At 53.2% G+C, this 26,829-nt stretch overlaps 17 protein-coding genes across 17 annotated transcripts; 12 read left to right on the forward strand and 5 right to left on the reverse strand.

Annotated features, from left to right (window-relative positions):
- Window positions 1-204: 204 nt before the first annotated feature.
- On the reverse strand, window positions 205-2,402 carry BU25DRAFT_341400 (uncharacterized protein; the record flags this gene model as incomplete). Its single annotated transcript, XM_033702866.1, has 2 exons — window positions 205-2,086; window positions 2,161-2,402. 2 exons carry the CDS (start codon window positions 2,400-2,402, stop codon window positions 205-207), a joined length of 2,124 nt encoding a protein of 707 aa, XP_033561881.1.
- Window positions 2,403-2,622: 220 nt separating this feature from the next.
- BU25DRAFT_468728 (kelch repeat protein-like protein) lies at window positions 2,623-3,759 on the forward strand (the record flags this gene model as incomplete). Its single annotated transcript, XM_033710737.1, has 1 exon — window positions 2,623-3,759. Exon 1 carries the CDS (start codon window positions 2,659-2,661, stop codon window positions 3,757-3,759), a length of 1,101 nt encoding a protein of 366 aa, XP_033561882.1. The 5' UTR covers window positions 2,623-2,658.
- A 36-nt stretch (window positions 3,760-3,795) lies between these two features.
- On the reverse strand, window positions 3,796-5,429 carry BU25DRAFT_58486 (uncharacterized protein). Its single transcript, XM_033711931.1, has 2 exons — window positions 5,226-5,429; window positions 3,796-5,176 (listed from the first exon to the last, which is right to left on the reverse strand). Exons 1-2 carry the CDS (start codon window positions 5,322-5,324, stop codon window positions 3,890-3,892), a joined length of 1,386 nt encoding a protein of 461 aa, XP_033561883.1. The 5' UTR covers window positions 5,325-5,429; the 3' UTR covers window positions 3,796-3,889.
- Window positions 5,430-5,552: 123 nt separating this feature from the next.
- Window positions 5,553-6,202, reverse strand: BU25DRAFT_410831 (uncharacterized protein). Its single transcript, XM_033706394.1, has one exon. The coding sequence runs from the start codon at window positions 6,032-6,034 to the stop codon at window positions 5,570-5,572; it is 465 nt and encodes a 154-aa protein (XP_033561884.1). The 5' UTR covers window positions 6,035-6,202; the 3' UTR covers window positions 5,553-5,569.
- A 190-nt stretch (window positions 6,203-6,392) lies between these two features.
- On the forward strand, window positions 6,393-6,747 carry BU25DRAFT_58603 (uncharacterized protein). The gene has a single exon (XM_033711934.1). The coding sequence runs from the start codon at window positions 6,431-6,433 to the stop codon at window positions 6,638-6,640; it is 210 nt and encodes a 69-aa protein (XP_033561885.1). The 5' UTR covers window positions 6,393-6,430; the 3' UTR covers window positions 6,641-6,747.
- Window positions 6,748-7,330: 583 nt separating this feature from the next.
- On the reverse strand, window positions 7,331-10,346 carry BU25DRAFT_392953 (uncharacterized protein). Its single transcript, XM_033704676.1, has 2 exons — window positions 9,878-10,346; window positions 7,331-9,803 (listed from the first exon to the last, which is right to left on the reverse strand). The coding sequence occupies exons 1-2, from the start codon at window positions 10,013-10,015 to the stop codon at window positions 7,626-7,628; spliced, it is 2,316 nt and encodes a 771-aa protein (XP_033561886.1). The 5' UTR covers window positions 10,016-10,346; the 3' UTR covers window positions 7,331-7,625.
- Window positions 10,347-10,399: 53 nt separating this feature from the next.
- BU25DRAFT_410833 (uncharacterized protein) lies at window positions 10,400-11,633 on the forward strand. The gene has a single exon (XM_033706395.1). The coding sequence runs from the start codon at window positions 10,730-10,732 to the stop codon at window positions 11,186-11,188; it is 459 nt and encodes a 152-aa protein (XP_033561887.1). The 5' UTR covers window positions 10,400-10,729; the 3' UTR covers window positions 11,189-11,633.
- Window positions 11,634-11,842: 209 nt separating this feature from the next.
- BU25DRAFT_310050 (uncharacterized protein) lies at window positions 11,843-12,580 on the forward strand (the record flags this gene model as incomplete). The annotated part of the gene is made up of 2 exons (XM_033702119.1): window positions 11,843-12,009; window positions 12,115-12,580. Coding segments are annotated over 2 exons (633 nt in total), but the record flags the coding sequence as incomplete, so codon positions are not given.
- A 501-nt stretch (window positions 12,581-13,081) lies between these two features.
- BU25DRAFT_468748 (uncharacterized protein) lies at window positions 13,082-14,046 on the reverse strand. The gene is given in 3 exon segments (XM_033710738.1): window positions 13,082-13,298; window positions 13,317-13,972; window positions 14,025-14,046. 1 exon segment carries the CDS (start codon window positions 13,950-13,952, stop codon window positions 13,437-13,439), a length of 516 nt encoding a protein of 171 aa, XP_033561889.1. The 5' UTR covers window positions 13,953-13,972; window positions 14,025-14,046; the 3' UTR covers window positions 13,082-13,298; window positions 13,317-13,436.
- Window positions 14,047-14,353: 307 nt separating this feature from the next.
- BU25DRAFT_410834 (uncharacterized protein) lies at window positions 14,354-14,928 on the forward strand. Its single transcript, XM_033706396.1, has 3 exons — window positions 14,354-14,699; window positions 14,752-14,818; window positions 14,867-14,928. The coding sequence occupies exon 1, from the start codon at window positions 14,416-14,418 to the stop codon at window positions 14,617-14,619; it is 204 nt and encodes a 67-aa protein (XP_033561890.1). The 5' UTR covers window positions 14,354-14,415; the 3' UTR covers window positions 14,620-14,699; window positions 14,752-14,818; window positions 14,867-14,928.
- Window positions 14,674-15,452, forward strand: BU25DRAFT_410835 (uncharacterized protein). The gene is made up of 3 exons (XM_033706397.1): window positions 14,674-14,699; window positions 14,752-15,297; window positions 15,346-15,452. The coding sequence occupies exons 1-2, from the start codon at window positions 14,680-14,682 to the stop codon at window positions 15,170-15,172; spliced, it is 441 nt and encodes a 146-aa protein (XP_033561891.1). The 5' UTR covers window positions 14,674-14,679; the 3' UTR covers window positions 15,173-15,297; window positions 15,346-15,452.
- On the forward strand, window positions 15,365-16,597 carry BU25DRAFT_410836 (uncharacterized protein). The gene is made up of 2 exons (XM_033706398.1): window positions 15,365-15,904; window positions 15,958-16,597. The coding sequence occupies exons 1-2, from the start codon at window positions 15,701-15,703 to the stop codon at window positions 16,474-16,476; spliced, it is 723 nt and encodes a 240-aa protein (XP_033561892.1). The 5' UTR covers window positions 15,365-15,700; the 3' UTR covers window positions 16,477-16,597.
- A 383-nt stretch (window positions 16,598-16,980) lies between these two features.
- On the forward strand, window positions 16,981-17,985 carry BU25DRAFT_410839 (ubiquitin-conjugating enzyme). The gene is made up of 3 exons (XM_033706399.1): window positions 16,981-17,082; window positions 17,171-17,500; window positions 17,569-17,985. Exons 1-3 carry the CDS (start codon window positions 17,051-17,053, stop codon window positions 17,675-17,677), a joined length of 471 nt encoding a protein of 156 aa, XP_033561893.1. The 5' UTR covers window positions 16,981-17,050; the 3' UTR covers window positions 17,678-17,985.
- A 1,104-nt stretch (window positions 17,986-19,089) lies between these two features.
- Window positions 19,090-19,625, forward strand: BU25DRAFT_59037 (uncharacterized protein). The gene is made up of 2 exons (XM_033711935.1): window positions 19,090-19,271; window positions 19,320-19,625. Exons 1-2 carry the CDS (start codon window positions 19,255-19,257, stop codon window positions 19,579-19,581), a joined length of 279 nt encoding a protein of 92 aa, XP_033561894.1. The 5' UTR covers window positions 19,090-19,254; the 3' UTR covers window positions 19,582-19,625.
- A 1,572-nt stretch (window positions 19,626-21,197) lies between these two features.
- Window positions 21,198-23,518, forward strand: BU25DRAFT_341106 (uncharacterized protein; the record flags this gene model as incomplete). Its single annotated transcript, XM_033702844.1, has 4 exons — window positions 21,198-21,380; window positions 21,500-21,732; window positions 21,880-22,559; window positions 22,674-23,518. 4 exons carry the CDS (start codon window positions 21,198-21,200, stop codon window positions 23,516-23,518), a joined length of 1,941 nt encoding a protein of 646 aa, XP_033561895.1.
- Window positions 23,519-24,054: 536 nt separating this feature from the next.
- BU25DRAFT_410841 (uncharacterized protein) lies at window positions 24,055-25,105 on the forward strand. The gene is made up of 2 exons (XM_033706400.1): window positions 24,055-24,470; window positions 24,622-25,105. Exons 1-2 carry the CDS (start codon window positions 24,323-24,325, stop codon window positions 24,975-24,977), a joined length of 504 nt encoding a protein of 167 aa, XP_033561896.1. The 5' UTR covers window positions 24,055-24,322; the 3' UTR covers window positions 24,978-25,105.
- Window positions 25,106-25,318: 213 nt separating this feature from the next.
- BU25DRAFT_341443 (uncharacterized protein) lies at window positions 25,319-25,581 on the forward strand (the record flags this gene model as incomplete). Its single annotated transcript, XM_033702868.1, has 2 exons — window positions 25,319-25,408; window positions 25,432-25,581. The coding sequence occupies 2 exons, from the start codon at window positions 25,319-25,321 to the stop codon at window positions 25,579-25,581; spliced, it is 240 nt and encodes a 79-aa protein (XP_033561897.1).
- Between the last annotated feature and the right edge of the window lie 1,248 nt (window positions 25,582-26,829).

The following is a 26,829-nucleotide window of genomic DNA, read 5'->3' on the forward strand; positions in this document are numbered from 1 at the left end:
ATCAGGGTGCCTTGCAGTGAGGTGCATGGAGGGACGGCATGACGTTTTGGCGGGGTCCGGCATCGGCTGCTGAAATTTGCGAACGCCGACCGGAAGGGCACTTGCACGGGAGACTGCAGCCGTACATGAAGTGTGAAAGGGTATATTGCGTCGAAGACTGTACAAAAGCAGAGCTGAGATCTGGCTCCATAGCTGAGAGTTCGTTCAAGCAGCCTTAAGTAGCTTTCCCTCCAACAGCTCACCAAACATACCACTCCACAGCCTTTCGTCTTCCCCCTCATCCATGAAGAAGCCGTCCTTAGCGTCATACACTCTTTCTCCCTTACTGTTGAACTTCTTCTGCCTCTTTGGCAAGTCGTGCTCAGCAATCTTCAACCTGATCGTGCCCGCGCCAGCGCCCGAATCGCCTTCACGCTCAACGACAGCAGTCTTGAAACCACTGATTTCAGGCGTGACGGTGATCGGGTTGACGCCAAAGAACTTGCAGACGATGATTGCTCCTTCCTTGATGTCGGCAGAGGTCAAGTCTGGTAATGTGCTCAGGTCATCCGGTAAGAGTGGTAGGTCGGACTGTGCTTGCGAGGCTGTTGCAATGTCTTGCTGAAGCTGGTCCTCGATGGCTGCGTGAATCTCAACATCTGGGTTATCGTCGTTCGGGGTATCATCGTAGTTGAGGAATATCTTCTCCTCTTCCTCCTCCTCCTCTTCGGGCTCTTGCACGGGTACTGGCTTCTTGCCACCCTTTTTGCTCTTTTTTTTCTTCGCGGCGTCACGCATGACCTTGCTTACGGGATCCCAATGCTGCTGGAACGGGAACGGCGGGGCGGTCAATTCGTACTGTTCCTCCCAGCATTCGAACGCCGAGAGATTGATCCTGGTCTTCCAATACTCCGGATCTGTCGAGCCTTCTGGTTCTGGAGTTGGTTCCTTAGCCTTCACAGGCTTTTGTAAGATATTCTTGGTCTGGCGAGCGAGCATACGGCCAATAGCTGAGACATCGGGCCGTAATCGTTTTCGTTCTGGAGCTTTCTCTGGGGTTGCGCCTGGCTCTTTCGATTCCTGCTGCGGTGACGCCGAAGTAGCTTTGTCGGTCCTGCTCGAGGCTGGCTCTTCCACTTCCATTGTGACATCTGAATCCTGACCAAATCTGGCGATCATCTCTTGCTTGCGCTTTTCCAGCTCTGCTGCCTCATCTATAGCGGGTTGTGTAGGCTCTTCATCTTCTATGCGCTTCCTCTTCCCAGCTGGCTGCGCGAAAGGATGCCGTTGCTCCAGCTGTGCACCGTTTTGCTGCAGCCTCTGTTCCTCATCGTATCTCTCAAGAGCTTTCAGATCAGCGTCTTTGTGTAGCTTGCCAGCTTCCTTGAGGTGTTTGAGGCGGTTCGTTTTCGTTCGGCGCGCGTTTCGTGACTGTGTGGTTTTCTTGCCTTCGCCAGGCGGAGATGTGTTTAGAAGGGTCGGTGGTTGTGGGACAACATTCTTCGGTACTGGTGCTTTCGAAGACCGCACTTCAGGCGCCGCGTCGCTGTCGCTATCTGAATCGCTCGAGGAGTCGTCCGAACTCGAGTCCGAGTCCGAATCTGAGGCGTCTGAAGCATTCGACGAGTCTGTTTCTGAGTTCGAGTCCGAGTCCGAGTCCGAGTCCGAGTCCTTGTCCTTGGAGCCGTCGGCACCCACGTCGTCGCTCTCCTCACCGGGCGCAAAATCGTCATCTCCGTCGTCCTCGCTGTCCTCATCCAGGTCCATTTCCACCTCTGGCTGCTTGAAGTGCACTGTCTTCTCCGCTCCTCTCGACTTGCGCCCCGGTGCGGCTGCCGCCAGCGCACTCCCGTTGGCCAGCGCCTCACTCTCCTCTGCCTCCTCTTCCTGTTGTGTTTCCACCAACAAGCGCGCCTCCTCCTCATCCGTGATCTCCTCCAGCCTCTGGCGTTTCCTCGGCGGAATCCTGACCGCAGGACGATTCGGCTGTCTCAGGTGCGGTCGCCCGAATGGCACGCCATCAACAAGATGCTGCCCTCCATCGCTGATCTGGTGTCGACCCATGAGCGTCCGGGCACGGACTTCGGCGCGCATGAGAGGTCTTATACTGAGCCCATTCGTTAGCACTTTACACTACACCTTAAAACTTTCACGAGCACAAGTAGGGTAGGGTGAACGCACGAAACATGATCATCCTCCTTCAAGCACTGCCCCACAGGCATGAAATGCAAACACTCGAACCCGCCCACCTCAACGACATAATGCTCCAGGCCCCAGTGCTCTGACTCAAGCGGCACGATGAGATTGACGTCTTCTAACAGCCTGGTGACCGTATACGCGGTTGTGCTGTTGGTGTCTGGGACGCTCCAAAGAATGTTGGCGGCGGGCAGGCCGTTGCGCTGGATTGTGAGGCGCAAACGCATCGTTGCGTCGCTTTCAAGGTTTTGGGAGTGACGGCGCGTGAACATTTGAGAGACGCGAAGCTATGACGGACTTGCGGCTGTTCTAGCTGTGTTGGGCGAGCTAGCGTGGTGGGAGCTCGCAGTAGGCAGGAGATACATGCACCGTTTCAACATTTGTCAAATGACGCAATTGCTCAAGTCAACTACATATAACCTGTGCCGTTCAACTGTCCACTCGAAATTACCGCTTACCAGGAACTTTTGTCGTCGACTCACGATGCCCGTCTCAATGCCCATTAACACGCTGAAAGGCAGTTGGCAGCGCTTGGTCAAGAACGACCGCCTCAAACGATCATCCCAGGTTCTCTCAGTCGTCGATGGCCAGGTGTGTATATTCGGTGGAGAAGTACAGCCTCGTCAACCCGTAGATGACAAGGTGGACATTGTTGCACTCAACGCTGGTAAATCCACCCCTCCAATCTCGCCATCAAGGTACTCCAGCATCGTCACCATACTACCATCTCCAGAATCACTAAACCACGAAACAAAAAGCGTAAGCAACGCACCCAGTCCTCGTGTAGGCACTGCGTCCGCCGTCATAAACGATGCACTATACATCTTCTCCGGCCGGGGCGGCGTGGACATGGCGCCCGTAGAAGAATCCGGCGCCGTCTGGAAATACACGCCCACCTCACATTCCTGGGAAAAACTCACTCCCTCCGACTCTTCTGCCGCATTTCCGCCAGCACGCAGCTACCACACCTCAACCTCCGACGGCAAGTCAATATTCTACGTCCACGCCGGCTGTCCCACCTCAGGCCGTCTAGCTGATCTCTGGGCTTTCAACAGCGAAGAGCGGACATGGACGCAGCTTCCCGACGCTCCCGCGCCGCATCGTGGAGGCACGAGTATTGCGTTTAGCAACGGGAAGTTGTACCGCATGAACGGCTTCGACGGCAAGACCGAGGTCGGTGGGTGTGTCGATATCTTCAACACCGAAACCAATTCGTGGAGTACGAAGAGCTTCAAGGCTGACGGCAGCGATGGACCCGAGGCAAGAAGTGTATGCGCGCTCCTCCCCGTTCAGCTTGGGCGCAAGCAGAAGTTGCTTACGCTGTTTGGCGAGCGGGATCCGAGTTCTTTGGGACATGCGGGGGCGGGGAAGATGTTGGGGGACGTATGGATCTACGATATCAGTGAGGAGTGGTGGACAAAGCTGGAGCCGAACAGCGGTGAAGAGGGAACGCCTGCGAACAGGGGTTGGTTCGACGCCGACGTGGTCAAGGGAGAGGGACTGGGGAACGATAGCGTGGTTGTGCATGGAGGGCTTGGTGAAGACAATGAGAGGTTAGATGATGTGTGGTTGTTGAAGTTTTGATCGGACTTTGAAGTCGTTCTCGCGGAACGGCGTTTTTTTCACTTACGAGGCCAGCTATTACGCAGCATCCGAAACTGAAGGGGAGGGAAGAGAAGGTTATGTTGAAATTGTAAGGAGTGAATATGGAAGACTAGTGGACCTTGCAGTCCTCATCAATAGATCCTGGGGCCATGCGTCGCCGAGTGAAACGTACAGTTCGCGCTTCGAACTCGGTGCTTTGAGCGTGCCAATCTCCGCGTTGAGTTTCCCAGTTTTCGATGAGCGGCTTGCTCCAACGCTTTTCCTCCACTTTGCCGTCCCACGCCAACTCGAATTGCGTGTCTGCGATGGGAAAGCGCCACATCTTTGCGCAATCGATTACTTTCTCCAGCTGTGCTTTCTTCTCTCCAAATGTCTCCAAGACCAGCTCAAGGGTCTTGATGTCGGGCAATTTGGCGATGACGTGCGCCCAACCCGGCATCGTTTTCGCCAGAGGGGATCTTGAGACTGGTCTATACCCATCGCGCCTCTGCTGTGCTAGTTCCTGCATCCGTGTACTGGTCGGACGCTGGCTAAGATCAGCACTGCCATCGCCGAGCGCAGGCTCGAGGCCCAGGTGATGGTGCCTAGCATCCGTGCTGTTTGGGTCATCGGTCCAGGTCCACCAATTCCTGCTTAACAAGCGAAGTGTCAACTGAACGAGGGGCCTTGCGCGTTGTAGGCGCATATCAGACATTGGTTTCTGAAATCCAGGTGGCAAGCGCAACTCCTCAAGAGCATCGCTGAGATGCAGCCTTTCATCATCGAAACCCGCAGGGAGCAGCGTGAAGTCGCAAGACCGGCAGCTGCCTCCGGCTGTGTTCTTGAGGCCGACATATGGCGCTACGTACACGCCCTTGTGTCGTGCTTCAGGCTGCCAGCCTGTTGGGCTGAAGAGGAAGTTGTACAGGGAGTCACCCTCCAGCGCCGTCTGTTGGAGGGCGATGTCGAGAGATTGGATGTTTGCAAACTGCCAAGGAAGCATGATCTTTGGCGCGGAACGGGATATTCCATTGAAGTACGGGAACTGAACGGGGTTCAGGCGAATGGGAAGCAAAAATGTTTCCAAATAGATGGCCCTACAGGTCAAGAGGAGGTTTTCTGCGCGATCACGTTGTTGGCTCTGCTCATGATCTCTTCGACGGCGTAAGTTCGTGGATCTCATGCTCGGTTCGACTTGGCCAGATTGATTGTGTGTGCTTTCGGTAAGCGCGTACTCATAGATGAGATCCCGGAGCTCCTTTGGAATGGTGGTAAAAAGTGGACAATCTGTCTGTGCCACAACGGAGTCGGCATCGATGTTCCAGGCGAGAGGCTCCACGCAGCGCTTTACGGAACACTGAGAGCTATGTTGACCGGCAGCGGCAGTGCTGTTGCAACTGCAGGTATACTTTGGCTTCTACTCCTGATTAATTCCAATGGATGCTTTGTGCTCAGGACAGACGAACCTGTTTCTTTGGTATTGGCATCTGTCGTGTCCGCAGTACTCTTGCAGGAGTGGTGTCATCGTCGAGCAAGGAACGAGCTGATTGCTTGGTCCTGGCCATAGCGATGTTATAGACTTGTAAAAGGTACTGAGTGCGTTCACTTTGTTGGAATGGTGTATATAATGGCAGAAGTGCGGGTGTTGGGTGCGTGGACCGTGCATAGTTACCTGATGTTGGCGTGGTTGCCTAAAGCGACGTATTGTGAGAACAGCCTGGATGCACGAAGAGTTCAAGTAAGACCTTTGAACCGCGAGCGCGCCCACGTATGCAATATTCATTTATTGATGATGGTGGCATGTTAGACTTCATCCATGGAGAACTGCTCTATCACCCGTGGTCCACAGCACCTTAATATCCCACTTCTTGATCTTCCACAAGCCATCGTCGCCATTCTTGACAAGGTCGATAGAGTATAGGCTCGATGCCGTATAAGATGTGTCCTCTAGCTTCAGCGCATCGTCCGGTCGTACATGATATGAAATGGCGTGGGCTGTCATGAACGCTGTGTCCGCGCCGTCCTCCATTTCAACTCGGATGTTGCTGGTGATGTGTGTGGTGACTAGGACGAAAATCCGTTCGAATAACTCTTTAATCGCGATCCAGCCTTCCACGGTGAATCCACCCCCGACAAAAGTCATTTCCTCGTTGGCTAAGCATGCTGATTTGAAAAGGTCTCTGTTGTTGCTGTCGATGCCAAGAATGCAGCGGTGGAGAGCATCTGTGACGGCTTCGCGTGGATTGAGTGATGTGAGTTGGATTGGATCAGCCATTGCGTCGAGCAAAATGAGGAGGAGGATCTAAGGCCGAGTTTTCGTTGCTGGGTTCTGAATTGTTTGTGCTTTCGAGCGCTAAGGCTTTATGTTAAACTCGATTCGAGATTCGGGTTTTTATACAATCCCGGATTCCGGATGGCTCCTATGAGGTAGCCCTGTAGCTGAAACTGAGTACCCACAATTACGAGATCGGGATTAAGAGCACAGGTGTTAACTGAACTGCGTTCATATCTCATGCATCAACAGACTGATACATTCCGTAGTTGTGGCGGCCTGACAGAAACCTGGATTGTACAGAGAAGAGGGGGTAGTGCTCATTAGGCAGAATGCCATCTGTCTAACTTCTTTCGAATGGCCCTCTTTGAAAATAATTGTTCAGACTGCTTTGCCGCGATGAACCAAAGCCTGCCAATGAGCAGCAAAGCAGGTCACACGATCGCGACGTACACCCAGAACTTCCTCTCGCCCAGCAAAAATTCCCCGCCCATAGACAGAACACTTGCAACGACGGAACGGATGACGAATAATGTAACTACATGGCTTAAGTCACATGATATCCTATTGTGGAAGGCACCGCCCAAGAGCAAGTGCACTTACCTCTGAGCTGAGAACTCCTGGACAAGAACATCACCGAACAACAACACAGATGGCAATACAAGTGTTGATACACAGCCTCCGACCGACACTGCTCATGCAGTAATAATATATGAGAATATAGCGGTGAGACAATCACTCCGAGACAGGAGTTTCGTTCATCGCACAACTCTCGTAGTTCTACGGGGTACTAGATGCTGTTAGCACATGTTCAAACCGTGAATGCGTACCGACTGGCCTCATAGTCTCCATAAGGCAGGTCAGTATCCATCTCCCACCTCTTTCCGATGCACCCTCTTCAGATCACCATACATCTTATCCCTCCCTGGACACGCACCCCCACTTCACTCTTACTCCTTTCGCGCTCCGCGACTGGATACCAGAACCGTACCTTCTTGCACCCGTAACCCTCATGAACAGAGCCATTGTGGCACTCTTCTTCGCGGCCGAACGTGAGTTGTGACCAGGCTGGGTAGGGATATCTGTACTTCTTCAGGTTTTAGTAGCTTCACAGGCAATCTAGCAATGGCATAGAGATTGCTGTCAGATGTCCCTGCGCAGTAATGCGATCGTTGACAGACTTTCCTGTCCATCGAAATGCTTAACATCCAATTGAGACATGGCATAGCAACGGAGGTAGCATCATACAAGGATTTGTGGTCCACCAAACACGTCCAAACTGCAGTCCATGTCCAAGCCACAAACGGTTAAGTATTATGCTATTCTCTGCTCTTGCCATACATATGAGACGACCGTACGGTGTCGGGGTATATTCACAATCCACCACTCTCCATGCACAAAGCCCTCTCGTTTCCTCTATCCAAGCACATCTGTCGTATCCACATATGGTTCTTCTATTCAAAGAAAAGTGAACAACGCGTTTCTTTTATCCCAAACAGTAGGAAAGTTATTAAATGATAGTAAAAGTTAGTAATAGATGAGGTATCCAAAAAGTAGTATGAACAAATGTCATACACAAGCCCACTGATCCCGCTTAGACTCCACTGATCACACGAGGTGGACTGCGGTCATTCAGCGCCTCTCCCAACGCCTCAGCGTCGTAGTCCATCACCACAACCTTTGTTGGGGTCTCAGGTATGCTGTCGAAAAAGCCCCAGATCGGACCGTTCTGATTGACACCACTCGGCCTGAGCTTCGGCTTCGCAACTGTGGATTTGGCGGCAGCTTTCCCCTTCGCGGTTGTAGGCTCAGGCGGTGTTGCTTTTGCGGTGTCTTGCGAAGACTGTGTTTGGCGCGACCCAGAGGAAGTCGGCCGCAGTGACGGTGACGCGGCAGGTGATGTCGAAATAGATGTTGGTGTAGCGCCCCACTTGCCGAAGAACCAACCTCCAGAGCTCTTGCCAGTTGCTGGTCCTTCATTCTTGCGTGGGCCACATTTCTGATTTGTGATTGTGGAGTACAGGAAAGAGCGACTGCGGTTGCTATCAGCTCTGCCTTGCGAGAGGCTGCCGTGAGCAGTAGCTGTCCATGGAGTGAGCTCAGGATCTGCTGAGCCAGCGCCCTTCGGTGTGGAGAAGCGTGATCGATTTGACATTAGAAGTTGGGCAGGGCGAGATTGTAGGGTATGTATGTCCATTCCAGAAATTGATATGAGCGATTCATGAGATGCGTGGTGACGTAGCGCAGGTCGTGTATGCGTGACAGGTGATATGAGATCATTGTCGGTTTCAGTCTCGTCTGGCGTTACTAGGACGTGTTCGGGTACCAGGACTGAGGCATCCTCATTTTCTTCGGGTATTGCGGCTTGAGGTTCAGGGTGTATTGAGGGGGTGGGCGAAAGAGCGAATGCATCGTTTGTGTATGAGCCAACGGGACTGCTGACAGCGGAGATAACAGCATGAGCAGCACTCTTGGTGGCCATGACGATTGGGCTACTAGCACTGCGGAATGTTGACAGCATCATCGGGGGCTTCAGACCCCGCGATCTGCTCCTTCGGTGGTGACGAGGTGTCGAATCTAGGTCGAAAGAAACGTCGTTAGAGTTTGTAGGGCCAAACATGGGGGAGTGCATGTCGATCGAGTCAGGGGGGCTGGTAGGTCTTGAGGAGTCGTAGGCTGCATCGCTGAACACACGATCGTACATGGAGCCGCGATGCGAGTCGGATACCGGCGAACTTGGAAGGGAACCAGGGCCAAGTGTCGTTGCTTGTGACCAGCGGTGAGAATTGGGTACAGTGACGGCAGTCTGGGAGAGGATGGTAGCGGTCGAGTTTCGGCCGAGGGGCGGTGCAGGATCGAAATGACCGGATGTGAGGCTGAAGCGCTTCTTCTTGCTGTATCGTCGCTGAGCCTGTACCTTGGGTGGGTTCTTGCTTGGTTTCGATCCATGGTAGTGATGGTGGATGTGCAGTTCCTGACCCCCCACTGGTTCGACGATGTCAGTCTCCAGATCTATCTCCTTGTCAAGCGTTGACCTGGGAACTTCTTGGGTTGGCGATGTGGAGACAGGCTGGTGTATCCTCAGCTGGTCTCGCAACCGCTCGACTTCCTCGTTGGAGTTGACCAGCATCTCCCGCAGCTCCAGTATGCCGTGCTGCAGATTCGCATTGTCCAAGAGTATGTCCTTGACAAAATGAGACACGACAGTGCTACCACCCTTTTCCTGCCCGGCCTTTGCTTTTAGACGTGCTGCTGCTGAGCCCAGCTCGCCCTCGACGGCCATCCTCCGCTCCATACGCGCGACGACTTCAACATGGCGTTCCCTCTCTTCACCAGCCTCCCTTTCGATACGGTCGATCTGATCCTGCAGATCGCCAAGCGTTCGTTCGGCCTTTTGCCAGCGTTGTATGGCCGTGCGCTCATCGACTGTTTTGGTCTCCAGATTGTGCTGCAGCCGCGACTGCTCCCTCTCCAGGTCGAATAGCTGCGCCTCCAGCAGCTGCGTGCGTGCGGCCAACGACGCCAGCCGTTGCAGCTCCTCCTCGGTCGAGCGCAGCGTGTCCTGCAGCGCCTGGATCTGAGCATCTGAGCCGCAGACGGACTCGTTCAGCTGCTCGAGCTGGTCCAGAAGGTCGCGGTTCTCTTTGATCGTTTGCGCATTCTTGGCTTCGAGTTCCAGCTTCTCGTTCTCCAGGCGCTCGATATTGGCCATCATCTGCCGGCGCTCGCGCTCCGAGTCGGCGACGTAGGCTTCATGGCGGACGAGCAGGGCCTGCAGAGCAAAGGTCAGCGGCATGGCGCGAAGGTGAGGGCAGCAGGGCGGCGGGCATGCGAGCGTGGACATACTTGACCGAGCTGTGCAGCTTTGGAGACGTCCCGTTCGAGGCCGTCGAGCAGGCGGCCATTATGGGCGAGGAAGGCGCAGTCGCTGCTTCCACAGCAACAGCGCGGCCCAGGAATGCAGCCCGCGCTGCTGGTCGACATGCGTGCTGTTGTGCTACCGCGGGGCTACCAGGACGGGCGGCAGTCTTAAGTTTTGGACGGTTATAGTAGATATTGGATGCAGTGCGGCGGGATGGGCGGTGGTGTGCATAGTACTCGAGTGGACAGCTAGCTACAGGGTCAAAAACAGTGCAGAAAACAGGTGGTAGGTGTGTTGAGGGTTGAGCGCTGCGTGCCCCAAGGCGCATGGAGTTTGCTTTGCGTTCCTGAGTGATGCATGCAAAAGGGTGGGTCATCAACAAACGAAGTGGATATGGACCATGCCGCGGTATCCCTGTTCGCTCCTTCCCCGCGCTGCGATCCAGCAAACAGGGAAAAAGGGAGTGGCTGACAAGCGTCAAGCATGTCTCTGACATCAACAGCCATCACTTGGCCACTGGCCATGAGCATCTGCCACGCCCGCACCATGTGTTCGCACGTCTTTGTTTGGTTGCGAAGCAGACGTCACCGGCGCACATGAGCACCCCTCGCCCGTTGTCGCGGCTAGTGGGAAATTGCGTCGATTTCGCGATTTTCATCCGGAACGAGAGGCTGAGGCTTGGCTGCTGACTGCGACAACAACACCGAGTAACAGGCAACAAAGTGCGAGATGTCTGAGTAGAGCAGACAGAGGTAAGTACAGCTCGGTAGGCCTCTCATGTCAGACGTCAAAGTCTCTCCCTCAATACTCGTTTGTCGTCAAACCACAAAAACATCATGTTCGCTGGTGCAGTCCAGATGCTGGTACCAGCGCGAAGAGCCTCACCTTTTTCAACACGCCAACTGCACAGCCTACCAGGCTTGAGCACCCAACTCGCCCCACTATCCAGGAGACACATCTCCTCACACAAAGCCGTCCCACCTCAAGAGAACTCGGCGTCGTCTTTCAACTTGTGGGCTCAGATTCGGGAGGCGCGACCAGCAGTACGCTACACTGTCTATGCTGGTCTCGGACTGATGGCGACAGCCGAGACAACTTTCTGGTTCAATGTCATCAAATCCAAGTACTTCCCGTCAAAAAATGCCGAAGAGCAAGACGAGGCTGCACAGTTCCTGGAAGACTTGAGAGCAGTAATCAAAGGCTACAGAGCTGTCTGGATGCAGAACTACAATCGATACTACGGCGCATATGTCTGGGGCGCTGACTATAGTGGACTCGATGGGTTACGCGGTTGATTGCGAAGAGGTGTGCAAGTGAGGCGGTAATACGGTCTATTCTCTGCTCTAGGGTATCATAAATATACAGCAGATCGACACTCCATAACAAGAATTTGATACATACACAAAAGGAAAGCTACGGCCAGCAAGTATGTTTGAAATCAGCACTTGAGAATCAACATGCATCACTGGCTTGAACCATCGATGGCGGACGTGTCAGCATCAGCACTTCAGAATCGACTCTATCCGCGATCCATCGAAACCTTGAACCCACCTTCAAGTTCGACTGACTGATGGCTTCTGCCCTCTCTGACGTTTGAGCTTTAGCCAAAAGCTAGATCGTTTTGTAGGCGACGACGGTGGCTGGGGTGTAGCCGCTGACGCTGGACTCGGAGTTGTCGTAGCTGAGGGTTGTTGGGCGTTGATTATCTGAGCTTGTTCAAGTGTGTCCATTTCCCTTTGCCAATTCTCCCGCCGTTCTTTTTCTGCTTGCCTTGCGACGTCTTGTTCAGCCTTGGGGAGTCTGACAATCCTGGCTTTGCTTTGGCTGCGGAGACAAGTTTCCGCATACCTTCTATTCGGTATGGCTGACATGTCGATGTGCTCTGTTACCATTTTTAGTACTGTGCAGCGGTATCGTTGGTTCGGAGCTTACCTTGCGGATTATAGGAGATTGAGGCTGAGCTAGATGCGTTGGACGAAGCGCGAAATGCGAAATCCATTGATGCTCAGGAAGCGCTGCAATGCTGGGAGACTCTGTCGGAGAATGCCAAAGTCGTTGACAGCATCGAGAGCAAGTTGCTGCAAAAGCTTGAAGACAGTCAGACTGTTCTGGAAGAGTAATGTAAGCTGGCTGCGAGTCATGAAGACCTCCCCGGAAGGATGTTGGAGCTGACATGCGAAGATGAGCATTTATCGTTGAGATCACAAGTGGCTTAGCTCAGTAAACCAAGCGATCGCGTCCTCGAGGCGTATAAAGAATTCCTGAAAGGAACAGCTTTGGGGGCAACTCAGGAGAACCCATTGGATCTTATCGCGGGTCGCGCTAGCGAATTTCTAGACTCCAAGATTGACCTTGTTACACTTCAGAAGCCATTGGAGACGGATCATCTATCGCGCCTGCTGCGGGATCACTGGCTGCTCAAGAAGCGGGATGCTACCAACTTTCTTGACCGCACAGCCCTGTACAGGAACTCACACATCGTCCGGACTGTCGCCACCTTAGACCTGATTCTTGCTACCGTCTTGCGTGTCGCCGCGATTGTGACTCTTTACCTGGTCTCCAGCCCGGAAGCGAAGTTGGGTCTTGTGGCGATGTTCACTCTGCTGTCTGCTGCGAGTGTTGCATTGTGTACCAACGCGAAAAGAGCTGAGGTCTTCGCTGCTACAGCGTCGTATGCAGCGGTGCTAAGTAGTGTTTGTCAGCGGCGATTTGGGGGAAGTAAAAGCGAGCAATGTCTCATCCAGCTTGAGGGCGGTCTATTTAGGGTCATCGCTTGTCCGTCGTAAAACGAGCCCGAGGATTGCGAAAAGCGATTAACAATGATAGATCGGCCAAAGCTGGTGGAGATATGGTACTATGGTGATGGAGTACGAGATGGAAGTCGATGAACTAAGGGGAACGAGTGCGCAAGTGCGACAGAGTCCAACACGTGCAGACACCTTCACTTCTCATCTCGGAGCGACGATCGCCGGCGCTCGCAGACCTCGAAGGGTGTACCTATGCAACACACATGTCTGGCCAAAATGCGCCCATAATGGCCGAGCATCCCCGTAACGAACTACGATCGCCAATAGAGAGCATAGGCACGAGGGCTTAAGCCTTGTGGGTCGCGACAAATCGAAATGGATCATTCAAAAACCTGACCCAGTCTTTCGTCAGCTCTAGTGTCTTTTCGGAGATACGCAGTTTTCTTCCGTTTGCGAGGAGGATTTGCGCACAAGGTAGAAAAGAGCAACCCGTATGCTTATCCTCCCATTCGTCTCATTCAAGGTGTCACTATTGCTGATTACTTCCGAGACGTAAACTCGAGGAAAAGGCTTACCGTCGCCATCTGCAGTGTGGTGAAGCCATATGAAAGGAATGCATGTTTCAGCCGGGGCCCAACCGTGTAATGTGCGATTTGACCTGGAGGATGTCAGTCACGCAGAAGTCATGATCTGAAGAATTTTGCAAAGCTCTGTAGATTTCGCTCGCATTATCTTGCTGACCATGGCACCAAGATCTACGTGGGCGGAAAACTTGAATTCTCCCACTAGGCGTACCTCATCCGTACCATTGATCTGGAGCTTTCCCCACTACATTAGGCTGCAATCTATTGTCGCGGATGAAAATGTCTCGAATCCAGGCATCACCAAACGTGAGCTGTGTTGGAAGGTATGAGTTGTCGCCAGATCCGTACGAATGGGTAGCCATCGTCTGAACTGCGTGGATGACAAGTGCGAGTGCATTTGCATAAAACCTACCAGAGAGCGTGCATTCCCCTCCACACTGGATTCGTTCGGGCGTTACAACGTTTTCATTGAGTGTTCTGATTGCCGGATTCATAGCGACGGGAACGCCTTTGCAGGCGCGTAGTTCAGCCTTTGTACGCTCGTGATTCCATTCCTTTAGAACGTCGCCCTCGAAAGAATTCCATTGGGAAACCATACCAGTGAAGTGCTTTCGGATCGCAGGTGCTTTGAGCACTGTTTGTGTGCAAGGCTCACCTATGTTCAAGGCTGGCATGCCATGACAAAGTACTTGCTCTGCGTTGAGGGTCCAATCTGGTAGAGTTGCCATGGTCGCAGAGCCTGGCGGACCTGTTCATTGTTAGCACCAGAAGAACGTAATAGAATGATGGGACTAATTTACCACCGCTTGAGGAGTTGAAGCTGTGGTCTTGATATAGAAACGGCTAACAGGAAGCGGACTGGATGCTTTGAGGCGTATAGTAAGTACGGTTGGTTGGTAATTATATGTCCCATAGTGCCGATGACCCTCGAGTGAAGCTCACTGTTCACCCGCAATGTTTCCAGAAAAAGCGCATAGTGTGTGTCTTTGGAGAAGGCATCTTTGTGCGTGTCCAAGTGAAGTAGCTTTCTGGAGACGATGCTCCTGGGGCTATACCTATATTGGTTAGCTGCTTGCGTCTGCTCTTCCCTTTCAGTAGGCAAACAAAGGCACCATCAACAAAACAACGCCTGCGACCGCCATCACACCGTCCCAAATTTCTCCAGCAGGAAGCCTCGACATTATCCGAGTAATGGCTCTCGAACAACAAGTCTACGATGCGCAGGTCGAAGCAGGTCTCCACCAAGAGCCAATCGAACTGACAACAGGCTGCGACAACCATATAACTTTCCTTGGCGTTATTGTCTGCTTCTCCCATGGCTCTGGATGGAAGTTGACAAAAGCTTTAACACACCCGAAGTACCAACAGGGAGAGCCGCCATTCGAGGCTAGATAGGTGTTCGAATGTATATGTGTCTACGATCCAGAAGACCTATATCGTGGGGTCACACGGGCCATGATCAAGGTGAAGTACCAGTAAGCGAGAACCGCAGTCTTAAACGAATGGCAGTTTCTAACCCATGCGCAGGATTAAAGGAACCGACAAGGCATCTGTGTTTATCAGCTGTATGTCAGAGACTATCAGGGTGCTCACTGCAAGTTGCGATTCCACAGAGTACAAGCGCAGACTCACAGAACTGAAGCAGGCAGAAGAGCTGCTGTACCAGGCTACCAATCCAGTCGAAGTACCGAATGGACAAACTCTGAACGAGATCAGAGCACTCAAACGGCTCCGTAAGACAGACTGTGCGTACGCGCCGCAGTTCCTAGACAACACCGCAGATTGGCTCATGCCAGGTATCTACAAGGAAGGCATGGTCGGGGGGTTTGTGGTGTTCATTCTAATGGCAAGAGTGCCCCGGGATGAGGCGGATGTCGTGGCTTTCTGGAACCGGAGTAAAGAGGAGAGGGATGAGATTAGGAAGGCTTTCAAGACGGCACTCCTATGAGCGATGCTGACTTTGCGTGGCCCGGATGTATGCTAATATGTTTGCAGCGAACTTTAGAGCCGTGGAATTGATCCTAAAGACTATGTCTTGCGCAATCTCATGTGGGACGAGCAAACCCGAAAGTGGTATGGCAAACCCAACTGTACCGACAACCACCAGCTAATTGTCTGTAGCTACATTGTCGACTTCGAAGACTACGCAAACCTGATTTCTCCCATGGATGAAGAAGATCGACAATGTTACCCTCGATGGCAGAGCTGGCGAATATCAGAAAAGTTTACACCAGGGCAGTAGGAGGAAAATGTGTGACCCTCGTTGTGCAGAAATGAGAACCGTTGGAAGTTCTGCACAAGTGGATCGGTCCAAGCTCAACCCCACAGTCGCGCGACCGATGACAGCATCGTGCCGCATCCTAGCCAGCTCCAACAACAACTTTCTTGGAGTTTCCATCACCCCACCATGTTGCAGTTGCGTGAAGTCTTGACAGCATCCCTTGCATTATTGTGACAACTTGATCAAACTTGAATAATGGTCTTATTAGATTTACTCACAATAGCTGGACTTCCCACAGCCGTAGGCGCAAGCGAAGCCGTTCACCAACAGCAGCTACTTGACGAAGAGGCCGAAGCGCCAGAACGCCAGGAACCCTTCTACCTAGATGTATATTGCGATGCGCAGTCAAGAAAGAGGGAAGAGGTCCACGGCGCAATCATTGTCTTGAAAGACGGCAAGGTACGTCCAAGTCATACCCGCGCAATGCGCAGCGCATTGACAAGCACATGCAGCTTCGACTATGGCCGAAAGATTCTAAGACTGGCCTGCCGAAAGAAGACCCTGACAGCGGAGAGACGCCTCACCCCTTCACAGGCTTCTTCTACCCCTTCCCAACCGAAAACCTCGACCTTCCCCACCGGCCCATGCCCGCACCTCCCATCCTGGGGCTCGTAAGCACGATACCGGCCTCACCGAAGGCGAAGTCGAACACCATGCGTCCAAAGTTGAATTGGATCTACGCGGACAGCGAGACGCGAGAGCTCAAGTACGGTCCTAGGTCAGAAGCAAAGCATCACACAGTGGGTCCATGGGACTGGACAGAGGATGAACAGGGTTTGACGCTCGAGGATGAGGAGAGCTTGGTAGCTGTGGAAGAGGAGAAGGGTGGGTATGGGTGGGCGGTGTATTGGGACAGGGAAGACGATCGGCTGAAGCAATGGGGTGTGTTGGAGGAGAAGAGGGTGTTGAGGTGTAGCCTCGAGAGGAGGCTGGTGGAAGAGAAGGAGATGGGTGGGTTGGATGATCTATAATCTGCGTCAATCAGTTGTCCAGTTATGCTGTTCGTGCCTTTGCGAGCCTTTGTGGTTGATCTCTTGCAAAGCATCTGCTGGCCAGATCCCCGTGTCTTACTTCCAATAACATCTCCAAGCACCATCAGGACTCCAGATGGCTTCCCTGCAATTTCGTCTCATCAACATCCTGCATCCTGCCCCAAAGACGCATGCCTGGCGCGCAGCGATTCGACGTGTGCGATCGGCAATAAAAAGGGCTAGACTTGCCGCAGACGCGTGCAGGGATCTCACGCAAAGCGTTTCCCCGGCAGACGCAGGGACCCAAAACACAACACAGCGTGCCTGACAAAAGATATCAAGCTCTCAACCACGCGCTCCCATCACACAACACCCACACTAGTACTTGAAATTACTACTCGATTTCTTGGACACTTCCGCCTGCTTCCTCGAAGGATCCAAAGCCCCATCTTCACGCATCACATTCACATCGACAGGTGAACCTTCAAGAGCTTGAGTAGGGTATCAACACCTAGCTTCAGCGTACACGACAGAAAGCTTCCTCGAGATCAACACATTAGACAACACCGCGGACATGGCAGGCAGCAACGCAACAGTCGCCCAGCGGTACGCAATACCTTTCCAGACCTACACACTCGTTGCCCTTTCGCCTCAAGTTCTTCAACCTTCGCGCCCACCAACTGACACCCTTCAGACTCCAAAAGGAACTCATGGACATCATGATGAAGCCCACACCAGGCATCACCGCCTTCCCCTCCGACTCCGACATCACGCTCTGGACCGCGACCATCGACGGCCCCGCCGACACACCATACGCAGGGCTGGTCTTCAAGCTGTCGATGGAGTTCGCCAACAACTACCCTTACAGCGCACCCACAGTGCTGTTCAAGACACCAATCTACCACCCTAACGTCGACTTCTCGGGCAGGATCTGTCTGGATATTCTGAAGGACAAGTGGAGTGCGATTTACAACATTGGCACGGTGTTGTTGAGTTTGCAGAGTTTGTTGGGGGAGCCGAATAAGTGAGTACTGCCTCTCTGTCGTTGAGAGATGAAGAGTGTGTAAGAGTGTGAAGGCTAACGATGTATAGCTCGAGTCCGCTCAACGGCCAGGCTGCTGAGCTCTGGGACAAGGATCCCGCCGAGTACAAGCGCCTCGTTCTCGCTCGCCACCAGACGCCTGAGGAACTCGACACCTAAGTGTCTTTGGCCTTACGAATACTCTGGTCCTTCAACACGGTCTTGGGCGGAGTAGACGTTGTGTATACCTGAGGCCTGGGCTGGTCGTGAGGGCTTGTCTTTTTGGGAACGATACATTGGAGTAGGGGGAAGCAGCATTGCAGGCGTTTAGTGGACTGGCATGACAGGGGTTGATGACGCTTCGGCGTATCTGTTGATCTTCACCTTGGTGTTATTTGCTTTTGGAGTACTAAATGGATACACGATACCTTGGTGGCGCATAAAGAACCTACATTCCTACGTACACACCTTTACGGTACTCACAAGCGCATCGCTATCGCTTTCTCTTCTGGTGGCTTGCAAATGTGACAATCTGCCAATGTGAACAGTAAGGCGCCTATAGCAATGCTGCTATCGTTGGCACTGGGCATGAGGCGATCGATTTGCCCTGCGCCACTGCCGCCTCAGCAGCACAGTCACATCGGGGCTTAGCCTGTCACATCCACAAGTCGCGCACATTTTCCTCGACCGGCATCGTCTTCCACAACACGAAGGACCTCGAAGGTCCTTTGCAGCATGCGTCTTATTGCGCATCCCATGGCATGAATAGCAGGCGTGAAGCGCTCCAATATCGTATATCCGTGTAGGAGTGATATCCCCAATCAACCTGCTATGGACTGCCCAAACGAGTTTAGAGGACGTTGCCGGATGGGGACGCGTGCAGTGTGACATGTCTGGTAACCAATCTGCGAAGCGCCAGAACACGAGCTGGAATGCGAGGGGTTAGGCTGCATTTCGAGATTGGTGTGCCTGGTGATATGGAAAGAAGCGAAATAAGTTAGGGATTGAATCAAGGGGGATGCTCTGGATTTGATGGGTCGCTGCAATTGTAAGTGTAATGAGGCGTCTGCCGTGTACAGTATGGACGGCCGTGCAAAAGAAAGGTGAGCGATGATCAGGTACCGAAGTGCTTGCATGGGTGTTTGGTAGATCGGCGATCAATGTTCATTTCAAGTCCTCTCAACTTGAAGTCCTTCGCAGGCTGCGAGCAACTCCGGAGCATTGTGTCGGGCTTTGCTACCGAGAGGGGTGCTGTCGCTGGACCGCAAAAGCAAACCGTTGTGGTGTGCTGTAAGGTGAAATGGGTGGACGAGGCGGTCTTGCCAGCCAGCCTCACGGTCAAGAAGGATCCAGACAAGCGCCATTATTTGGCACTCTGAACGTCGAGGTAACACAGCAATTCCGGAAGTTTGGGTTGCGTGTGACATGTAATGATGTTCAGAACTGTCCTTGAGCTTCTAGTTGTTGTTGAGAGTGTTGTCACGAGTTCGTTTCCTTGTATCCATCCAGACTATGCGATTACTTTCTCAGAGTCGTCGGGTCTTGCACTCCGGCCACATGGGGTCTGGAGTTCCCGGGACGCGGTTACACGAGTGAAGGCGAACTGGACAAAGGCAACACCGGCACTAGCCTGTTGTTCCTGGTGATCTGGTGACTGCTGCTTGTGGTACTTCATCTATGTACTCCGCGGCGGCTTTGCGTTTAATATCAACGTAGAAGGCGGCTTGCTTTCCAGAGCCTGCCCGTCATCTGGAGCAATGTGTTTGAACTGCAGGTATAGCATCCATATTGCTGATTGACATTCGCCTCGAACTTAATTTAGCAGAGTATTGAGAATGACTCGTCTGCAGGGCAAGTTGAAGGGTGCCTGCAGTCGTAAGCAATACGGGGCCGGCCAGCGCTGGCTTCGCTGCATGAATCGAACGAGATCAAGCAAGCTCAAGCTCGCCTACCTGCACCTGTGGTTACTCACGCACCTGCAGAGTAACATGTTCGTCCACAGCCGGTTGTTCCTGCTCTCCGCCGAGCCGAATGCGAAGTTCCGACACGCATATATTTCTAGTCTGTCTCCTAGTGCTCGTTAGTTTGCTTCACGCAGTCAATTCCAAGGTTTGACTCTGCGTTGCTGCGTTGTTCTGCGCGTTCGCTTGCCTGATTTGCTTGTCTGTCACCTCACGCCAAAAGTGGGCGATTGCCGGAGTGGGGTGGTGTATGAGATGAGTCCACGGCTGCGTGGGGAAGTATTGGCAGGAGTGGGTACAAACATGACCTGATGATGTAGGTAATATCCACTCCCGATATGCTCCCCTTCGCGGTGCTGGGGAGCAGCAACTGTAAAGAGCACTTCGCAGCAGTCGCCAGCACGAGCATGTTTGTCTTGCGGGCTGGTTCCAGGTGCGGGGCTCCCGCGAGCCAGGGCTGTAACCAAAATAGGTCTCGTTCGCTGCCAGGTGCAGATGGCAGATGGCTGCCGTAGCGCGTCTCGATCAAGCTGACCTAAACACCGATGGCTACGAACCCGCCACACCGGGTGACAGCGCGCGCAGGTGACGTGATGCTCACAGCCGAAGCCTCATGCCGCGTCGTTTCTGCGGTCCCCTGCTGGTGAGGCGCCCATGCCCTCCAGAGCATCAAGGTTGCCCTGAATGAATTGTGTAGATGTGAAGCGTAAGGTCAACAGGAGGCATGGCGACGCTGCATCCTCAAACGCTGTGCTGGCGCACGTCCGGGTCGAAACAGACGCCAGCACATCTCCGGCCCTGGCTGGCGTGAGATACCAGGGTGTTTGGCCCGGCACCCAACTTCCGCCGCTGTCGTTTTTTAAACGCAGAGCGATTTGCTGTCCGGAGGCCTGCCACGAGTGACGGTGGAGCTGCCGAGCCTGGCGCCAGACCAAGCGCGATGCTCAGGTCAGTCAGCGACGGTGTGCATGGCGCAGTGCTGAGTGACTCGAGCAAGGACATGAGCGGTCTGAGGAGGCATCAGGCACTCGAGCGCACTCGGTCTCAGGGCTGATTGCGGCGGCCATGGCTTGTGTTTATGATATAGAATGGGAACCAGCCTGCGCAGTAAGGCAATGCCTTGCAGAAGGCTCCAGATTGATGTAGCACAAGGTGCCTCTCATGCAGGCCGCCGCTGGATTTGGCATCCAGAACAGGCGTAATGTTCTATCCCTCGACCGCCCTTGTCCGGCTCCACCGCCCTCACAGGCATGCACGCTCGCCCAACATCACGCTTCGCTCGGCTGCCAACTGCTGCTGCTGCACCTGCTCTTCCTCTTCACTCTTGCACTTGTATGAGCACTTCGAGGTGTGTTTGCGAGTTTAGAACGGTCCTGCCTGCCGTTCGTTCCATTCGTAACAACCAATCGTTTCAGCACCGTACCTTGACACCCGTGCACGCTTGCTCGCTGGGAATCCGGGACCACCGCGCTATGACAGTCTGACCGACCGACCTTGTCTGACGGTCCTTCGAGTAGCGAGCCTTTTGTTCGCTCCTCGTCACTCCTGGAGTGCAAACACTCGATCAAACATCAGGAGCTCAGTGACGGGCCGCCACTTCACGCCCGCGCTGGTTGCTTGCTCACCTGATCGTGCCTGGGTGCTCTCTCCATGTATTGCTTCCCTTGACGACATCTCCGGGTGCGAGCTCCAGGCCTCTTTCCGCCTCTCTCCAGGGACGATACGCCAGAACACCAAACATGACGACGACAATGCTCCCGTCAGGAGGCATTGCCCTCGTCGGCGCCCCGAATGGCGACATTGGAGACAGACCACCGTCGGTGCAGGCCATGCAGGTGGAGATGACCCAGGACATTGTCGACGAGCTCCTCGAGAGTATGAGGAGCGGGAAACCGCCACAGATTCTCTTTGGTCGGACTCCTGTATGTGTACCGATTCCTTGGAGTTTGCCGTGTAGTCACCAATTGGTGTTGGTGCATTGGGTGGTGGAGCTCGATTCCAAGATGGCAAGAGCGACCAGGGCTAACAAGCACAACAACAGCAACTGAAATGCGGCGACAAGACCCACGTACTGCAGAGCAGTCCCGAGACGCACACATACGAGCTGTACAAATCCAGCGGGACTGGCAGCGACGATGACCTCGAATTCGCCGGCGTGATCAACCACAACCTCATTGTGCAGGAGGCCGCAGATGTGACAGCGGGCGTTGATTCGGCGTTAGCCACCCTCAAGAGTAGCATGGCTGCGATCTCAGAGTTCAAGGAAGCCAACAAGTATGCCTCCCCGGTGTTCCCATGGCTGCCCAGCGATCTCTGGTGTCGAGTCGAGAGACTCACCCGCCCCTGTACCCTCGCATTGCGTGCATCACACATAGACACAGTGACATGAGAACACTTGGACTGACAATTGTTGCAATTCAGGACTATCGTCGGCGATGCTACTCCTGTTCGCACTCCTGGGCACCGCCGTTACCCTTCGACAGGGTTCAAGCCGGTGCACCTTGCGCCTTCCAAGGTCGGCTCGCCGCTCCCAAGCATGCCTGCCTCGCCCATGCACAAACGCCCTCCTACATCGCAGCCGAGCGGTACTCACGAGGCTATCATTGCTGCTCTTCGTGTTCCCGTCATTCACTTGCTCGCCCGTGAGCCTGCGAATGAGGCCTCTCTTGCTAAGACATGTCGCACATCTACCGCCAGCATGCGGGAGCTTTTGCCCAAGATTGCCAAGCGCTCTACCCAAGACACAGACAAGTGGCAGCTGACTGACAAATCGTTCCGCGAAATTAACCCCTATAACTTTCCTTACGCAACCTCTGAGGAGCGAGAGCAGGCGATCGAAGGTGCAATCAAGTCGTTTGATCGCCTCCGATTGACGAAAGATGACAAGCTTTGGCAGATCTTGCTGCCACGTGAAGAGCGAGGACAGGGCAAATGTTTATCACGCTCGAAAGTGAAGCCGTTGGAGGCAAAGCCCAAAGCTTCGACTCCTCTACACAAGATGTCAGATTTCACCAAGAAGAAGCCTGCCGTGAAGAAGGCTGATGACAAGACTGCGGAGAAGAAGGCCGACGGCGAGAAGAAAATCAAGACGATCAAGGAGGGTGGCAGCAAGCTGAGCAAGGCAGTGAAGGACAGAATCGTGCCGCAAGACAAGCCAGTTGCAAAGGAGGTGAATGAGGATGTCACAAAAGCAGCAACGCAAACGCCGGTCCCAGCCTCCTCTGACAGCAAAGCGGCCCCCCGCCCTGCTCTATCGACTGAAGCTCCCAAGATCCGTACCAAGAAGGTACCCACAGCCGAAGTCAACTCTTCCAACTCTACACCACGCACGAAGCCCAAGATGGCTGTTGCACGCGATTCTTATCAGAACCGCCAGCATAGACCCGTCAAGCCTGTCTACAACACGAAGCCAAAGAACCCTTCTCCTCTTTCAGCTTCACCTCCAGTCAACGCTAGCGACTTCGAGGACAGCCATCCAGTCCATAAGGCTCTTGCGGCAGCCGCTTCCCCTGTGAAGTCATCGTACGGCAACTCTGATCGATCACTCAAGCGCAAGGCAAACGACATTGATAGCGACATTCACAATCACAGTCTTGCTGTGAAAAAGTCCAACGCCAATCGCGCAACGCCTAACCACACCCTTTCGCACACCAACGGCAGGCTTAGCGGCTCTACTCCCTCGAGCAACGTCTCTCTCAAGCGCAAGTCTGACGATTCCTCCACCTCCAACACACCTACTACTGCCCCCAAGGTCCGGAAAGTCGCCAGCATCAATGTCGGCCTTGTCTCCCGCTACACTCACAACAACTCTCACCCTTCTCCAGGCGACTCGTCGTCCTCGACTACATCACCTACCATCCCAAGCCTGAGTTTCCGCCAGACAGTCGAACTGTCTCAAAGGTTCCAAAAGTATTACACCAAGTACGAAGAGCTGTATTGGACGTTGACGGAGGCTACTTCTCCGCCGACCGAAGCACAGAGAAACGATCTGCTCAAGATGCACAAGAAGCTAGAAGAAATGAAGAGGGAGATCAAGGCCGGCGCCAGGGTGCAGCGCTGATGAAGAAGAGCATGACAGGTTTCGCACCAACCTGGGCGCTTGATGCGCGATTTGATGGACGCGTTTCGTCTCTATACCCAACGTCACAAAAGTTACACAAGGATGGCAGCAAGTTGCATATCAAGATGGGCTGGTTTATTCCTCATCCCTTGGGACACTTTCCGGCGCATTGCTCTTGGTTATTGATTTGCATTACATGTTGCGCTGCAACTGTTGGATGGGACGCATTTGGGAACCGGAGTTTTTGTGACATCTCTGCTATAACTTATCAACACAGGGGACTTTGAATCACCCTACATGTGCAGTAACGACAATGATGCATAATGGCTATACAAAAGAACCGCGTCAGTCTATATACCCTTCATAGTACAAACAAATAAGACAAATCTCCAAACCTCGTATTCTGCCCGTGTGCATCGCCTGTGACCTTCGGAGCCTCTACCAAGCCATCCTAGCGTTCAGCAGCACGTCCTGAGCAGGCGCCGAACTCGGAGCGATATACCGACCGAACAGTCAGTCCACATCAACAACTCAACGCATGCACAATCGCTCAACAATGACCTCTCGGCAATCGTAAGATTGGTAGAGGTACTTTGCATTGCAATTGACCCTGACGATGCCGATCACGCACCTAAGGTTCAGGGTTCCAGCCAAGCAGATCGCACTGCCGATCTTGCGGCGGGCTGCTGCTGTCCACACGCATCTATGTCAGATCTGTGACGCAGTCGTGAGCATCACCATGATACAACTACGGTTCAGCTACACCTATATTCTGCGTGACTGTACCACCTGCAATCCTTCTTGATGCGCTTCCTTCGAAACTTCATTACGAGTCTAGGGAGAAGACGTTACGCACAGGTTCACGACGTCAGAGTTGAATACTCGAGATACCCTGCGAAAGACATACTCGAGAAGGAATCAGGTAGAGAGGATATGTCGCAATCACTTAATGGTACGTACACATCTTTCTAAAGACCATCACGACATCATTGGAAGGCATTGAGCCCTCAGAGAAACATTATGCGCAAGCCTGCTATTCGACGCAGCTCTGCACCAGCCATTGTCCGCCCGATTACTCTGGTACAGCCTATAACACATCTCAGTATTCAAGAAGCCCCTCTCCCTCCACTCCACACAGCCCTTAACAGGCTTCACCCGCTCGGGCTACTGCGAAGCGCCCAAGTCCGATCACGGCAACCACAGCATCGCCGGCATTGTCACAAACGAGTTCCTCGACTACAGCGCCGCACAGGGCAACAACTTGCGCGACATTGGGCTTACCGACGGCTGCAAGTGGTGCCTATGCGTTTCTCGCTGGAAGGAGGCGTTTGAGAACAGGACGGGCGATGATGATAAGAAGGTGCCCAAGGTAGTGTTGAAGGCTACGAATCAAAGGGCGTTGGAGAGCGTGGATATGGATATGCTGAAGAAGTTTGCGATTGATAAGGAGGACAAGTGACTTGAGAAGCTCTGATGTGGTATACGACGGACACTGTCATTATACGAATGTACAAGCTCAAATTGATAGTCTAAGCAGCGGCACATGTTACTGTTGTACTGCGGAATACACACAGTAAAGAAACGAGAATCGCCCAGCTTGTCAGTTCCTCGCTATCTCTCATCGTGAGTTTCGCCCGAATAATATTCAAACGCGTCGCGTGATTACATCATGCCCCGCACTAGCGCGAGGCTCGCTTGCTCCTGCCTCATCATCATCCTGGATCTCTTGCAGTGAACGTCTATTCAGGTACTCATGCGCATTACCCAATCAAACTCGAAACAACTCGTACTACTTCTACAATGGTCCTCTGTCCTGAGTGTGGAGCCGGAGCGGATTTGACGAAGGACGGCAGCTACGCACATTGCGCTTCTTGTATGTGCCCCACCAAGGTGCTCGTGTCTGTAATGTGAAGAATATTGCTGATGGGACTGCTCTTGAAGGTAACACCATCTTCGAACCGGGTAAGGAGGGCAGCCATTACAGGGGAAGTGGCAGCGGTTCTGGTGACAAAGAGGAGACGAAAAAGGACGAAGGCAAGAAGGAGGGCGAGAGCAAAAGCTGATTGATTTCGCACTTTCATAGGTACGGTACACAACTTCGTTATGAGCTGTTGCGAATCATGACTAACATATCAGCGTAGACTTCCTTTGTGAATATTGAACGACCATCACGACAGAACTGGGCTTGCGGCTTCGAGAAACGCCATCCTGGACTCAAATCGAGGAGAGTCAGGTCAATAGACTGGAGATGTCATGAGAATAACATATACGATAAGATCGTAGAGTGGTTTGAAGTGATTGGAGAAGTGCTGCGGGACCCTGCAATACTTCCACAAAATGTTTACAACATGGACGAAACAGGCGGCATGCTGAGCAAGCTTGGCTCTGTCAAGGTCCTGGTAGGTAAGGACAATAGACGCGACTATAGAGGTGCCGGTATCAAGCGGATAATGGTGACTGCGGTCGAGTGTATAAGCGCCGACGGGAGAGTGCTGCTACCTCTTATAGTTTGGCCAGCATCGACCCACCGAAGCAACTGGACTACGCACCCGACACCCGGATGGCACTATGGCCACTCTGAGAACAGGTATAATGACTCTAAGATCTGCTTAGAGTGGCTTACGTGTGTTTTTGATCCCCAAACCAAAGACATAGCTGACGGCAAACCACGGGTGCTAGTCTGTGATGGCTTTGGCACTCATGAAACGCTGGAAATCTTGGAGTTCTGCCTTGGCAACAACATTGTTCTGTGCCGCCTCCCCTCTCATACTTCGCACAAGCTTCAACCGTGCAACGTTGGAGTGTTTGCTCCCTTGAAGACGGCCTATCGGGATCAAGTTAAGCGCCTAAACCGAGGAGGTATAGACACAATTAGTAAAGAGGATTTTACCTCTCTGTACGACCCTGCAAGGGGCAGAGCGTTCACAACGAGGAACATCACGGCCGCATGGGCCGCAAGCGGCCTATTTCCCTTTAACCCAGAGAGAGTGCTCCGAAACACACCGAAGCCGCCTGCAGACCTCGCTGTTCCTACAGCTTATGAGGTTGTGCGACCGTACCCTGAAGAAGTACAGGTGACGCCTGTAACGCCTGTGACGCCAGTAAATACAGAAGGTCTGACGTCCTTGCATGATGGTTCTCGGGGATGAGCGGAGGTACAGGGAGTCCGTAGGGGTTGACAGTCACCTAAGCAAAGCTCGGGTGGTCAGGGGTAGACTATCCGGGCGGGTTGTAATAACCTTTGTAATAGTCAGGTAGTCGTCTAGTCAAAGACCGTGGCGACTGGTTGCAGTGAGTAGTACAGAGTATAC

This window comes from Macroventuria anomochaeta (assembly GCF_010093625.1).
Source record: "Macroventuria anomochaeta strain CBS 525.71 unplaced genomic scaffold BU25scaffold_16, whole genome shotgun sequence".
NCBI lineage: Eukaryota > Fungi > Ascomycota > Dothideomycetes > Pleosporales > Didymellaceae > Macroventuria > Macroventuria anomochaeta.

Excerpts from the sequence above, each read along its gene's own strand:
- BU25DRAFT_410835 (XM_033706397.1), top strand. The coding sequence starts at position 14,680 with ATGATCAAGGTGAAGTACCA. Across the intron at positions 14,700-14,751 it reads ATGATCAAGGTGAAGTACCA|GATTAAAGGAACCGACAAGG; the intron begins GTAAGCGAGAAC and ends ACCCATGCGCAG.
- BU25DRAFT_58603 (XM_033711934.1), top strand. The coding sequence starts at position 6,431 with ATGAACCAAAGCCTGCCAATGAGCAGCAAAGCAGGTCACACGATCGCG.
- BU25DRAFT_410839 (XM_033706399.1), top strand. The coding sequence starts at position 17,051 with ATGGCAGGCAGCAACGCAACAGTCGCCCAGCG. Across the intron at positions 17,083-17,170 it reads AACGCAACAGTCGCCCAGCG|ACTCCAAAAGGAACTCATGG; the intron begins GTACGCAATACC and ends GACACCCTTCAG. Across the intron at positions 17,501-17,568 it reads TTGTTGGGGGAGCCGAATAA|CTCGAGTCCGCTCAACGGCC; the intron begins GTGAGTACTGCC and ends AACGATGTATAG.
- BU25DRAFT_468748 (XM_033710738.1), bottom strand. The coding sequence starts at position 13,952 with ATGGCAACTCTACCAGATTGGACCCTCAACGCAGAGCAAGTACTTTGT.
- BU25DRAFT_410833 (XM_033706395.1), top strand. The coding sequence starts at position 10,730 with ATGTTCGCTGGTGCAGTCCAGATGCTGGTACCAGCGCGAAGAGCCTCA.
- BU25DRAFT_410834 (XM_033706396.1), top strand. The coding sequence starts at position 14,416 with ATGGCTCTCGAACAACAAGTCTACGATGCGCAGGTCGAAGCAGGTCTC.
- BU25DRAFT_410841 (XM_033706400.1), top strand. The coding sequence starts at position 24,323 with ATGCGCTTCCTTCGAAACTTCATTACGAGTCTAGGGAGAAGACGTTAC. Across the intron at positions 24,471-24,621 it reads TATGTCGCAATCACTTAATG|TATTCAAGAAGCCCCTCTCC; the intron begins GTACGTACACAT and ends AACACATCTCAG.
- BU25DRAFT_58486 (XM_033711931.1), bottom strand. The coding sequence starts at position 5,324 with ATGGCCAGGACCAAGCAATCAGCTCGTTCCTTGCTCGACGATGACACC. Across the intron at positions 5,177-5,225 it reads TGCCAATACCAAAGAAACAG|AAGCCAAAGTATACCTGCAG; the intron begins GTTCGTCTGTCC and ends AATCAGGAGTAG.
- BU25DRAFT_392953 (XM_033704676.1), bottom strand. The coding sequence starts at position 10,015 with ATGTCGACCAGCAGCGCGGGCTGCATTCCTGGGCCGCGCTGTTGCTGT. Across the intron at positions 9,804-9,877 it reads AAGCTGCACAGCTCGGTCAA|GCCCTGCTCGTCCGCCATGA; the intron begins GTATGTCCACGC and ends TTTGCTCTGCAG.
- BU25DRAFT_410831 (XM_033706394.1), bottom strand. The coding sequence starts at position 6,034 with ATGGCTGATCCAATCCAACTCACATCACTCAATCCACGCGAAGCCGTC.
- BU25DRAFT_410836 (XM_033706398.1), top strand. The coding sequence starts at position 15,701 with ATGGTCTTATTAGATTTACTCACAATAGCTGGACTTCCCACAGCCGTA. Across the intron at positions 15,905-15,957 it reads TTGTCTTGAAAGACGGCAAG|CTTCGACTATGGCCGAAAGA; the intron begins GTACGTCCAAGT and ends AAGCACATGCAG.